At 42.8% G+C, this 14,740-nt stretch overlaps 1 protein-coding gene across 1 annotated transcript in view; it reads left to right on the top strand.

The window, feature by feature from the left end:
* The window catches only part of fbxl17 (F-box and leucine-rich repeat protein 17), a 328,548-nt gene that overhangs the window by 86,413 nt on the left and 227,395 nt on the right, over positions 1 to 14,740 (top strand). The window contains exon 7 of the mRNA XM_080739152.1: positions 6,953 to 7,060. Within this exon, the coding sequence (XP_080595278.1) occupies positions 6,953 to 7,060 (108 nt within the window). The remainder of the gene's footprint in view (positions 1 to 6,952; positions 7,061 to 14,740) is intronic.

Here is a 14,740-nt window from a genome sequence, read left to right as displayed (position 1 = left end):
GGGGGCGAAGAGCAGGACCAAGGTCCGCTGGCCTTCGCGCCGCTTGCAATGTCGTGGACAATCGAGCGGCTCCGCCTGGAGGACGTTGTTGTGGCGACCGCTTGTTCCGCCCCGTGCCGCACGACGAGTGCTCCGTTTCTCGACCGTACTGTTTCTCTATCAAACCGTGACATACACACACACACACACACACACACACACACACACACAGAGAGACCCACGCGTGCGTGCAAGCACACGCACGCACGCACACACAAACAGCCATTTTAACAAAAAACTTAGATCATTCTAAGTTAAGGTTAATCTGCCATTAACCTTTTGGAAGAAAAGATGGATTGTTTACATTTACACCCTAACTGTAGAGCAGGAGCTCCATTTTATATTTAGTTAAATGAAATAAAAACAAGATCAGAATCCTGCACACAGCTTTTTGCTTGACACCACACCATAATAAATCAACAATGCTACAAAAGTGTTTATTCCCGGTTCATTCTTATGCCAGATCATTGATCAGCAGCACGGGGAGTGGGAGGGGGGATCCTCTCGCTGAACATTTTGCAAGACTTTGAATATTTTTGACCCGTTTCTATAAAGGTCTTCTAAATCCTTCTTCTAAATCAGTGGTTCTCAAACTTTTTATATTAAGGACCCCCACAATTACATGTCTTTGGCCGCAGACCCCCATCTCAAAATATGACACCCCTCAGAAGAAAATATTTGAGTTACAAATTCAAAATAAGTTAAAAATTCCACGATTTAAAAAAAAATCACACCCGTGTGAAGTGGAGCTGTGTGTGTGTGTGTGTGTGTGTGTGTGTGTGTGTGTGTGTGTGTGTGTGTGTGTGTGTGTGTGTGTGTGTGTGTGTGTGTGTGTGTGTGTGTGTGTGTGTGTGTGTGTGTGTGTGTGTGTGGATCATGTGTACCGATTTTTGTGACATTTGAAGAAAATATGTAGGAAAAGGAGCAAAAAGTGTGTTTTGGAGAAAATTCAAGATGGCGGAAAATCTATCATGGCGCAAATGGGCGTGGCCTATATGGGGAGATGCGTCATGACCCAAGGAATCCAGGGAAAAAATATTTTTAATTTTCCGACCTACGGTTCAAGAGTTACAGGCCAAAACGTAAAGTGGGGTGTTATGGCGCCACCATGCGGCCAAATGACACAATTATTTTTTATTTAATCCTTGAAATCATTATGAACCTCCTCTCCAAGTCTTGAAACTCTAGCCCCTATGGTTTGCGAGAGACAAATAATTGAATGTGAGTTTTTGCGATTCCCATTATAAGTCAATGGGGAAAATTAATTCACTAATAAATTAATATCAATTAAACTATTGAACCTTTCTCTTAGCAAGTTACTAGCCCACGATTCCCGAGTAAGCCGGTCGATTTGACATATGGCGCGAGTGTGTGGTGGCAAAACTGTGGGACTAGTAGCGTGCCGAAGTTTAGGAAGTTCAGGCTACATACACACAGACAGACAGACAGACCCACACGGCCACGTATAGGGAGCCTGTGCTTCACACAGCTCCAAAAATAGCACATCTACAAGCTCACGGCGCAGTGGGCTAGTAACTTGCTAAGAGAAAGGTTCAATAGTTTAATTGATATTAATTTATTAGTGAATTAATTTTCCCCATTGACTTATAATGGGAATCGCAAAAACTCACATTCAATTATTTGTCTCTCGCAAACCATAGGGGCTAGAGTTTCAAGACTTGGAGAGGAGGTTCATAATGATTTCAAGGATTAAATAAAAAATAATTGTGTCATTTGGCCGCATGGTGGCGCCATAACACCCCACTTTACGTTTTGGCCTGTAACTCTTGAACCGTAGGTCGGAAAATTAAAAATATTTTTTCCCTGGATTCCTTGGGTCATGACGCATCTCCCCATATAGGCCACGCCCATTTGCGCTTCAATAGTTAAAGCAGAACATAATAGTCAAGTAACTAACTTGTGTAATTTCGTTCAAATTTTCGGGGGATTATGAAAACTATATATTTTTGGAAACTTCAGAGTATAACAAATCAGAAAATCCATGATTCCATTTGCAAAATCCGTAGGGGAATTTTTGACAGCTGCTGAAAGTTTGTCTCTCACTCACTCACTATACACTATACCAGTGGTTCTCAACCTGTGGGTCGGGACCCCCAGAGGGGTCCCCAAATTATGTTGGGGGGTCCCCAGAAGTTTAGCTAAATGTTAACATTGTTTTCTCACTCAAAAGTAAACAGACCAACATACAGTATAAGTGTATACAGGGTATCTGAACATTTCTAAAGTGACAATTTAAGGACTTCAAAGACCTCTTTAGTACCTCTGGTCAAACATTGGTCAAATGGTAAAATATTAGAGGCAGAAATTATGAAAATAGCCAATCTACATGCTCACAACGCCTCGCGTTGCGAGGCGTTGTGAGCATGTAGATCGGCTATTTTCACAAAGGAATAGATGGGGTCAAACTAAATGTTATGTCAACTCCTACAATTCCAAGTGCTCGTCATGGTGGGGGGTCCCCAGTTCAAATATGAATATTTTGGGGGTCACGGCCAGAAAAGGTTGAGAACCACTGCACTATACTATAAAGAAAAAAAAATACCCCCAAAAAGTCTGCTTGTGAGGCATGTGAGGGGTCAAACTAGGGGTGTTTAATGTTTCTGAATCCATTGCGAGCATTTGAAAAACATTCTTTGGGCTCAAAACAGCCCCCACGAAACTGTGAAAAGTGATGGCTCATCACCAGTGTTGGGCAAGTTACTTTAAAAAAGTAACTTATTACTTTACTAGTTACTGCTCTGAAAAAGTAACTTGTTACGTTACTAGTTACTAAATTATAAAAGTAACAAGTTACTAGTTACCTTACTTTACTTTAAAAAATATATATAATCAAAACGAAGCATTTTGGAAAAAGTCAGTTACACTACTTTTAGCCCTGCAAGGCCCGAATTAATTTAATAATGGTGTTGGAGTCCTAATCACAGGAAAATGTAATTTAAAAAAATTTAAAATGTTTTTGTAAGGTTTTATAGCCATAAATCATAAATCGTGTTCTAATTTGCATTTTGGGGATATGTTCTAGACCTTCTAAGGATCACAAAAAAAATATTACAGGCATTTTACTTGTGTTTTAGTGAGGAATAACTTCAGTTAAAAAGTGAGATGTTCATCCAGAAGCTGGAATTTCAACTTCTCTGGGAAGTGTGAATGTCATTCTCTGTGGGGGGTATTTATATGCAAATATCGTGACTGACTAGTTCTACTCAAAGGTTGCGATGGAAAGCATTGATCAGCATGTTTCTAGCTAGCACTTGCATTACGTGGCTTGGCAATCAATCTGACATGCTGTGGCGATTTTGGTGGAGTAGATTAGTGCCATTTATCTCCACAAAGTTAAAATAATGTTTCCAAGTTGCAAAGCTGCTGTTGTCTCGTGATCTCGTCAGCATTTGGAGACACGAAAACTCTCCGTCTCTCTTCTCTTCACTGTTATGTGACAATGTGTGTGCGCTCACTGCGCTGGCTTCAGTGTGTGTGTATTTTTTAAGACCCGCCCAAGGCCGTCTCTGATTGGCTTAGCCTGAAGGTTTAAGCTAGGTCAACCAATCATTGCTCCTCTACAGCGCATCATGTTAGTGTGCTAGACCAGGCATCATAGAGTGCCAGGCATGCCTTTCACTTGACTGTGAGATTTACCACACACACAGGCAGGGGAAGTTTATGACAGGGCAGGCAGGGAGGGGAGGGGAGGCTCCGCTGCCGTTCTCATTCTGCTCTCCGCTGCGGTCGGAGATTGGACCACTGAAAGTAACTATTCACTTTACACTGTGGTAACTAGAACGGCGTTATTGAAATGGGAAAGGTAACGAGTTACGTTATTAGTTACCGAGAAAAGTAGTTTCATTACGTAACGTAACGTAACGTAACGGCGTTCTTCCCAACACTGCTCATCACTTTTGTTTTTAGCCCAAGTAATGTTTTTCATACAAAACAAATGCTTGCATTGGATTCACAATCATTAAAAACCCCTAGTTTGACCCCTCACATGCTACTTAAAGCATTAGCAGCTCTCAAAAATTCCCCTAGGGATTTTGCAAATGGAATCATGGATTTTCTCATTTGTTATACTCTGACGTTTCCAAAAATATGTAGTTTTCAAAATCCCCTGAAAATTTGAACGAACCTTTCATGTTTGGACATGACTATAATAGTTAAAGTGGTTTCAGGTCTGGGTTAATGAATCATTCCAGTACTGTACTCGCTTATGATGACGTGAGAATGACACATCTCGACGATGAATGCAATTACACATGACGTTCTACCCCGTTGAGCCGTACTGTATGACCTGTTGAAAGACAAATGAGCCCTCCTGTTCTCTCTCAATAGGTCTCCCTGGGTTCTCCATCTTCGTCTGACTCAACATGATAACCTTTAAGGTAGCCCTCAGGAGAGAGCTAAAGGGGACAGGGGGAGAGAGAGAGGTGTCTTAATGCTCTGCGTGGAGGAGAGTAAGGAGGTGATTGAGGCACAGGTCAGGGGTCCAGATCCCTCTGTAATGAAGCTAGATTTATAACCAGTAACCTAATCACAGCAAGGACTCCCACTTGATTTATGGCCACACTGTCTTGTTTCATTCACTCTGGATATATGCAGTGCTGGAAAAGGTACTCATATGTTTTACTTGAGTGAAAGTATCAATACTGAAAAGATACTCACTTGTTACAAGTAAATGTCCGGAATTCCAAATGTACTTGAGTAAAAGCACAAAAGTATTGACATAAATACTTACAGTCTAATTAGGGGCCTATAGCTTTATCATTTTTAACACACTTTCAGTTTTGTATTGAGCTAACTAGAGTGTGTGCGTGTGTGTGCGTGTGCGTGCGTGCGCGTGTGCGTGCGTTCAAAATGTCTTCAAAGCCTTCTCAAAACTCTGGCTCACCAATGCTTTTTGGGATTTTCAACATTGGATGTGAAGTTTCTATCTTCCATCCCCTCCGCTCTTTGATGTTTGTTTTTCCTTTGTTTTCCCAGTTAATCATCCAATAGAGTCAATTCTCGTTCCCTTTCCCCCCCCTTTTCCATGCTCTCCTCCCTCTGTAATCTCATCCCCACCGTCTGGTGTGATTGATGGCCGATGAAGAAGCGCTCGAGGCGACGCTTTAAGCAGGCCGGCGAAGAGGACAATCTCCTTCCGGAAAGTTGTCAGCGTGTTTAGTGAGGTGTTTTTGAGTGATGGGGCAAAGGAAGTGTTGTGAACTATTGATATCCATATCGATGAATACAAGCAGAGGCCGGTGGAAAAGTTTGTTTCCCTACTGATCTATCTCTGTCTCATTATATGCTGGGTGAGAGACAGGGGGAGCAGCCGATCCATCATCACTCCATCCCTTTGGCATGTCCCGACCACTCGGTCCATCCTGTCCTTCACTCTATCGCAGGGGTCTTCAATGTTTTCAGTCCAAGGACCCCATAGCTTAGCTGAGAGAGAGATGAAGCAGGGAACCCCACTACATATTTTGTAAAATGGTGTTATGTTCATAGATTTCTTAGACAGCTTAGACTTGACAGCGCTTGACAGCAATGTTGGAGTAATGTGTATCTTCAGACATTTAACCACTTGAACCATCAGATACTTAGTCTGCTCTTCTTTTCCCTCTACAAACCTCTTTGCCAAAAATAGCCGATCTACAAGCTTACAACTGCGAGGCGTTGCAAGCTTGTAGATCTGCCATAGGAATGCTAGGGTTCAAATGGTTAATGTAAAAACATGATTCTATCACACACAGATTTGGCAGCCCCCCTGTAGTTACTCTGAGGACCCCCTAGGGGTCCCGGACCCCCTGTTGAAGACCCTTGCTCTATCGCTTTCTGTCTCTCTGTCCATTTTCATTCTGTGTCTGCTTTCTGGGGTCCTGTCTGTCTCTCTTTGATGTATGAACAGGAGCCGAACAGAGCCATGTTGAGAGTTGTGCTTCACGAGATATGGTTGAAAATAACAACCATGCATGTCTAGTCAGTCCCAGTATTCAAGTGTGTGCTTTGAAGTAGAAACAAAAATGGGCTAAACTCCAAAAACAAAAAAAAGTTCGGAAACTTGACTTCGGTCAATTATTATAAACGAGAGTGCATGCCAACGGAATAATATTTTGGCAAATTGTTTGGGGGGGGTGCTACCCTCACATGTTTAGCTATGTTGCTCATTCCACGATTGCGCGATCCTTACAAGTTATACCTTGTTGTAAAGGTGGCTAATCAACATCAACAAAGATATAAAATTCAGTACCAATTGTTATTATTGAAGGGGAGAAATAATCGACCGAAGTTACGTTTCCGAACAGGCTACTATAGTTATGTTTCAGAACAATCTACTATACATTATGCTACTTTGACAAAACCGTGCAGTTTTTGATCGATACAAGGCAACGCAAATCTCTGTCACTTTAGATTTTAACCACTTTAACCATTTTTTATGCTTTAACTATTGTGTGCCGCGCTGCAAGCTTGTAGATCTGCTATTTTTGAAAAATCATGAAAATGTGTGCAAATCTTTGAATATCTTTGACCCGATCATTGACTGACTTCTAAAACCTTCCTCTAAATGAGTAGTTCTCAAACTTTTTCATGTTTGAGGACCCCCAAAATTACAGGTATTTGGCCACGGACCCCCATCTCAAAATATGTTTTTCCAGTGACCCCCCTGAAGCAAAAAGATATATTGAAATATCGAAAGAGAAAAAAAAAAACACAATTTTTCAAAAATAGCTGGTGCCGCGCTGCGAGCTTGTATATCTGCTATTTTTCAATAGTTAAAGCATTAATTAATTCTAGGCCTAAAATGGGTTATTCATTCATATCATACAGTTGTTGCCAAAACACTTTTTAACTCTTAGTACTGTTTGTAAGAGTGTTATTTAGTTTTTATTCACTGGTTCTCTTCCTCTCTTTACAGGTGACCGATAAGTCTGTGCGCGCCGTGGCAGAGCACTGTCCAGAGCTGCAGTTTGTGGGCTTCATGGGCTGCCCCGTGACATCACAGGGGGTCATCCATCTTACAGCGGTGAGTGACTCGCGCATCACCGCTGACATTTAGCATTAATGTGCGTGTAAATATCATCCATGTTTCTGAAGCAGTTAAACCCATTCAGAACGGGTACACATTATAGTGTATTATTATTTTATGCTTTAACTATTGAAAAATAGCAGATATACAAGCTGGTGCCGCGCTGCGAGCTTGTAGATCTGCTATTTTTGATTTAGATCTGACATTTGGATTTTGACCCGATTCTATAAGTGTCTTTTGAATCCTTAAGGTTTTTGGAAAAACCTATGTTTCTATTTCAACAATCTGGCTAGCCATCATTAAAGAAAAGGTCCTTTTCACTTAACTGGAGCTCAGTTAGTCTGTTCTTGAGAGACTACTATGTCAGTATTTCTCAAACATTTTCATGTGAAGGACCCCCAAAATGATAGGTATTTGGCCACAGACCCCCATCTCAAAATATTTAGTTCCAGGGACCACCCAGAAGCAAAATTTGAGTTACAAACGTTCGCTTTGAAAATACATATAGTCAAAGATTTGCACACATTTTCACGACTTTTTCAAAAATAGCAGATCTACAAGCTCGCAGCGTGGCACTCGGTGCCGCGCTGTGAGCTTGTATATCTGCTATTTTTCAATAGTTAAAGCAGTCAATAATCCTAGGCCTAAATGGGTTTTAAAGGGGGAGACTACCGTACATGAGCGTCTCCTCGTTGACAATGACTGTCGTCATTACCGTCCCTTTTTGGAAGCAGATACAAAAAGTTATTACGTACACATTTCTTTTTTTTCTCTCCACCAATTATTACCAGTGTAAATGTCAAGAGGAGGGGTTTTCATGACCTCGTTTTCCTTTTTTTGGAGCTGTGTGAAGCACAGGCTCCCTATACGTGGCCGTGTGGGTCTGTCTGTCTGTGTGTCTGTCTGTGTGTCTGTATGTAGCCTGAACTTTCGGCACGCTACTAGTCCCACAGTTATGCCACCACACACTCGCGCCATATGTCAAATCGACCGGCTTACTCGGGAATCGTGGGCTAGTAACTTGCTAAGAGAAAGGTTCAATAGTTTAATTGATATTAATTTATTAGTGAATTAATTTTCCCCATTGACTTATAATGGGAATCGCAAAAACTCACATTCAATTATTTGTCTCTCGCAAACCATAGGGGCTAGAGTTTCAAGACTTGGAGAGGAGGTTCATAATGATTTCAAGGATTAAATAAAAAATAATTGTGTCATTTGGCCGCATGGTGGCGCCATAACACCCCACTTTACGTTTTGGCCTGTAACTCTTGAACCGTAGGTCGGAAAATTAAAAATATTTTTTCCCTGGATTCCTTGGGTCATGACGCATCTCCCCATATAGGCCACGCCCATTTGCGCCATGATAGATTTTCCGCCATCTTGAATTTTCTCCAAAACACACTTTTTGCTCCTTTTCCTACATATTTTCTTCAAATGTCACAAAAATCGGTACACATGATCCACACACACACACACACACACACACACACACACACACACACACACACACACACACACACACACACACACACACACAGCTCCACTTCACACGGGTGTGATTTTCTCTTTTTTTCGTCTAATGCTGTTTCAGCTATAACGACGTGCAGCGTGCTAACATTCTATCCTGTTGTTGCTGACGCGCAGCATTTCCGCGGGGGGTAAAAAAAAAAAAAACACTTTCTAAAAGTAAACTCGCGGCCTCGCCGTGTGTGGGGTTTTCGTCTTTTTTATTTTTTTCTTATTTGAAGTTAGTGGGAGCTCACTTTTAAACCTCATGAAAGCCTAATGAGATGAATCCCTAATTCTACGAGGCTGTTCTGATGACACCCTGCTGTTTAGATATTACCATGTTAATGAGAGGGGTACAGTGGTTAAAGATGTACCGTACCACACAGACACACACACACACTCAACACGTAGAGTACTGCGTGCTGTGCACTGCACATGTGCATGCACATCTGCCCACTCAAGCGCACGCTGAGGCATTCATACACACACACACACACACACACACACACGCGTGTGCGCACACACACACACACACACACACACACACACACACACACACACACACACACACACACACACACACAGTTGGCTTAAATGAAAAGCACCAGGTAATAATTATGCTTCCCCCCCAATACACCGTCCCATTCACGCAACCTTCATTTTACTGTTTGTGTGTGTGTGTCCCTGTGTGTGCGGGACAGGTGTGTCTGTGAGTATGCTTGTGTGCAGGCATGTGTGCGTGTGTTTGTGACCCTTCTTCTCAAATGCAATTACAGTGGTGTTAATAGGACCGAGGAGCTGTGATGCGGCAGTGCATTATTAGATTAAACAGCAGATTAATTTGCGGCGGTGGTTTGGGCCCCCTATCATCTCTGCAGCCTCTGTTGACCTTGGCCACGCCGGTGTAGACAGACCGTAATGAACCCAACCAGTCATAACACCATTAGCATATCTGGGACGGACGCACGTAAACACACGCACACACGCACGCACGCACGCACGCACGCACGCACACACACACACACACACACCTCATTATTATTTATTACAATACAGTAATGTTTTGAAGAAGTGTTTAGATTTTTTAAATCATAAGTTCGTTAATCAGAGGCTCTGTCTGTAATGAAGGTCCATGTTTTTTTTTTCAAAGGTTTGGGCCGAGGCACGATTATGTTGCGCATTGTTTGTAAATTTTACACAAATCTATCAAAAGTAAAGAAAATAATCATATCAAAAGTATTTGAACTAACATTCGATCAAAAAATTAATTTGTTTTAATGGAACATATATTAATCTAAACTAGTACATCATTCCCACTGATTCCTCTGAAATCAGGGCTGTTTTCATCATTTAGAGAGGGCATTTTCCTCCTTTTCCACTGCAGTATATGTTTCTGACACTGAGGTGAGGCAGGTTCCTCTGTGGGGCCCATAGAGTTCTAATATATCTCGGGTAGGACTGCCCCACCCCCCAGCTATTCATTTCAATGAAAGTTTGCTCAGTGGCGTTTGAAGCACCCGAGAGTCAGGAAGTAGCCCAAATAAGGGATTGGCCTCAATATCGAGGCCAATAGCTAGCGTTTCAGATTGAGTGTATGTGTGTGTGTAAAACCATGTGTATTAATGCCTAAAAAATGAATTAAAATAAAAAACTAATTACTGCATCAAAAGTAATCAACAGACTATACTATAAAAACTGGTCAAACATTGGCTAAATTGTCAAATAATATAAGAAAGAGGCACAAATTGTCGAGCCGAGGCGCTGTGTGCTTGTAGATCTTCGGTGCTTGACGCGTTGTAAAAATACGTATAAATTAGGCATCACGCTGTGCCCATCAGGTATTTTTGTTCTCTCTCTCTCTCTCTCTCTCTCTCCTTTCTCTCTCACTCTCCCTCTCTCTCCTTCTTTCCCTCTCTCGCTCTCCCCTTCTTTCTCTCTCTCTCTCATATGTACTCCTAAGCCTGTCACAATTATTCCATAATCGTGTAATCGTGATTATTTGACATAACCGTGATTATTTTTCATAATCGTCATAATCATTTCCATGTAAAAAATAGTGGAAATAGCAGATCTACAAGCTCACAACGCGTCGCAACGCGACGCGTTGTGAGCTTGTAGATCGGCTATTTCCACTATCAATGTTCTTTTTTAAGTATAAAGTTGTCAAATATGTCAGTAATTTCTTTGTATATTTAGCTTCATATCTACCATGTGCAACTTCAAAGCCTAAAAGCCAAACAGAAATGTAATTGTCAACGACAAAAACAATTAAATCGTTAATCGCAATTATTTGAGAGAAAATTAATCGTCATGTAAAATGTCATAATCGTGACAGCCCTATGTACTCCCCTCTCACTCTCCCCCAATCTATGACAGTAATTATCTAATTTAGAAGTTGATTCCTCTCGCTTCATTCACGCCTGGCGTCGGTCCCTCGCCCTCAGTCCCCCTCCAGTGTCAACTGGAAAATCATGTTCTGCCTTTTAGTATCGTTGCATTTCTGATGACTCTGCGGACCCCCACGCACCTCTCCTGTTCGATTATCACTATCCGCCCCCTCTCCCGGCCCTCCCCTCTTCACTCTCCTTTGACAATCTTCTGACAATCATCCTAACCACCCCACGCTATTCGCCGCCGCGGAGAAAAAAATAAATAAATCCATTATTATTATTAACTTCTCTTTTCATATCGCTCGCTCCCGCTCTTCATTTCAGATTTTTCTTTTTTTTTTGTATCCTTTTTTTAATCTCCTCCAGAATTAGGTAGAAGGAAATCAATTGAAATCTTGTTTTTGATGAAGTGGGCTGCCAATGGAAGATGTGCTGAATTTGATGGAGATAGTCAGTGGTGTGATGTGTGGTGAAAGCACTGCAGTGCTCATGCATGGCTAATGGGCCCTGCAGTGTTCCTGGTCCCACTGAGACCAGCTTGCATGATACAGTAGCTCAATGGTTGTCACCATGCACTAGCTCAGTAGTTATCACTGTGCATGCACAGGTTTCATATACTGTATCACAGTCTGGTTATGTATTTAAACACTTTCAACCTGGCATGCCTCATTAGGTGAACATTTCCCCCCAAAATTCAATACGTAAAAAATAAATAATAATAAAGCATTTTTCAGCTCAAACGCTCAACACAATAGAGCTCATAGATGGGCTATGTTAAATATGTTTGAATTAGGGTTTATGTGGCTAATGTGGATATTTTCCAAATGTTTGTTTGTAGAGATTCTGAAAGAAATTATACTCAATGATTATGAAAGAAAAAATATATATATACATCAACTTCTGAAACCCCACTTCTTCTCTCAACCCTATTTTGTCCCGCAACTTGCATAAACTTTGACAACTTAAAAAAAACACTTTTGTTAACTTGTTTTTGGTTTCATAGTCACTTGAAATCAAGTGGGCCTCCGGCCGTTCTGCTTGTGTTGCGTGAGTGACTAACCTTTTACTGGTGTTTGGGTTACATATTGAACGTTTAAGTTTCCTTCTAGCCTGACACTATTAATGGTTTTATTGATGAGGCTGGTCACATCCCAGGGCCATGTAATGGATACAAAGGGTCTGGGGAGGAACACTCTGTGTGTGTCCCCTCCCAATACCTTCAGTGGCACATTGCTCTCCCCTAGCTGCTCACTTTTGTGTGTGTGTGTGTGTGTGTGTGTGTGTGTGTGTGTGTGTGTGTGTGTGTGTGTGTGTGTGTGTGTGTGTGTGTGTGTGTGTGTGTGTGTGTGTGTGTGTGTGTGTGTGTGTGTGTGTGTGTGTGTGTGTGCGTGTGTGTGCGTGTGTGTGCGCACACACCTGAATGAAATCAATCTTTACCTTCAAACAGTGTCAAGGGAGCACCCTTGAGTCAGGTCAAGGGACAAGCCACTGAGGGTAAACCCTCTGTGTGCTGGTGTGCTTGCATGCGCATGCGTGCATTCATTTATGGCTAAACTAAACCAGCTTTAGCATGACCCCCTCTGCTCTTTGAGTTGTTAGTGTGTGTGTTTGTGTGTGTGTGGAAGTGCCGGGTGCACATACACAGAGAACTGTGCCAAAGTTAAACATGGTTTAAACTAAAAGAAAAACATTTTGAAAGTACAGCCTTTTCTCTGCGCTTCCTCCTCAAGCTTTGGTCTTCTTGGCCCGGCTTTGAATGATGAGCAGACAAAAAACCACAGTCGTTATCCACCTCCTCCAACAGTGTCGGTACCTCTGTATAACTCCCTCTCTCTCTCTGCTGGTCTCTCTCCATCTGCTTCTTGGTCATTGTCTCTCTCTCTCTCTGTATCTTAGTCTTCTCCCTGTTAGTCTCTCACCATATGCCTGACTGAATGACTCTCACTTCCTTCTCTCTCTCTCTCTCTCTCTCTCTCTCTCTCTCTCTCTCTCTCTCTCTCTCTCTCTCTCTCTCTCTCTCTCTCTCTCTCTCTCTCTCTCTCCATCTTCCTGTCAAGTGGTATTCTTGTCTTCTGGTAGTGATTAAGTCCAAGGTCGGCCCTATCAGAGAGCCCAGTGTTTGAGAGCGGCACTGCGAGTACCAAAGAGCTTTCACCCCCCACCCACCCCACCCTCAGATGTCCCACTGACGACCAACACCCCCCAACCCCCCCCATCCCTCTGCCCCCCCCCCCCCCCCCCCCACTCCCCTCGCCTGTCAAACTCTTACCCGCAAATCCCCTTTTTGTACATCAGCCTATCATTGGCCCCCAAGCACGGTTGCGGAGCGTGGAATGCCTTTTTCATGGGAGTGTATGCGAAGGTTTGACACCCTCGGGAGGGAGGGAGGAAGGGTGGGAGAGAGAGAGAGAGAGAGAGAGAGAGAGAGAAAGGAGGCCCGTAGCCAAAACAAATGGAGAGGTTGTTGAAGAAAGTGTCAGAGATGAAAGGAGGTATATTTTTGAGGCTGTAATGGCTCTGCGTCGTTCCCTCTGATGTTCCCAACTTTGGGTATTTCTGGTCTTAATTTGGGCCTCGCAGATGAATTGGGCTGTGGCGTTGTTGTTCTTTTTTTGTGTTTTTTTTCTCCAAAGAATCTTGGGACCTCTTGATAAATGCTCTCTAAATTTGACAGAACTGGAACATGTATAATACTTCATCCGCCCTCTCCTTCGCTCTCTCTCTCTCTGTGTGTTCATGAACAAATATAACGGTCTGCTCCGTGACAGTAGAGCTGTTTCACTTCATAACTAAAGTCACATGTGGTGCACACACCCGGACGACTCGGTGGGCTCAGTGCATGCAGTGCAAGTCCCACATCTCCACCCTTCTGAATTTGGCCAAGGAACATTGCAACTCGTCGCTAGAGTCCCGCGTTACTACATACCAACCCTCCCCTCCTTGTAGCAAAACCACCAACACCAATGAGACGGTCTGAAACATTCAGACACAAAGTTTAACATCCAGGTCTCCACCTACAGTCACATTCAAACACTCTTTATTCACCAACTACTGCCACCTCCCCACGCGCACTGAGTGCTGTCTGGGGTCACTGTAGCCTCTGCCCACAGTACAGGCTCCTTATCTATTCTCCCTGACTGGAGCACAGCAAAATACATAATCTCTGTGCCCTCTGTGTCAGACTGATAACCCCCCCCATATCCCATGCATACAGGAGGTGTAAGAGTGTCTCTGTGTTCTGTATATATATACTGTATGTGTACGCATGTTCGTGTTTGTGTCTGCATATATGTTTTTAGTATATGCACATGGGTGTATGGGACAAGGGAGGCGGTTTATCGGGGGGTGGGGGCTTAGGAAAAGGTGGGTTAAAAAGCGAGAGGAGAAGTGGGCCTTAAAAATGACAGCGGGGAAAGTGTAATAAGGATTTATTATGAAGAGAAGAAGTGGCAGACTTGGGGGGAATCAATCATGAATAGAAAGAGCTGGCGGGAGTCTGAGAATGATGGTCATGTGCCACACATCTCCAAGAGCCATTTTCAAGACTTCTTCGTTCATTTGAGTCCCTGAGACTTTAATTACACCCCATACGTTGTTGAGCGGAGTCCTTCTGGCTCTATACTTGTGATGTTTCTGTTTTAGCATTAAATACATTAAATAGCCGACCATGAGCTTGTCGATGTGCTGTTTTCTGCGAGAGATATAGGGATGCTGGGGTTTAAGTGGTTAAACCCAGACACAGTCAGGGAGTGAGACGTTTGACCTGACAAGGGGA

The sequence above is a fragment of the Nannobrachium achirus genome (assembly GCF_963921795.1).
Source record: "Nannobrachium achirus genome assembly, chromosome: 12".
Classification (NCBI taxonomy): domain Eukaryota; kingdom Metazoa; phylum Chordata; class Actinopteri; order Myctophiformes; family Myctophidae; genus Nannobrachium; species Nannobrachium achirus.
The sequence above is the reverse complement of the archived record's forward strand: the minus strand, read 5'-3'. Positions and strand labels throughout refer to the sequence as shown.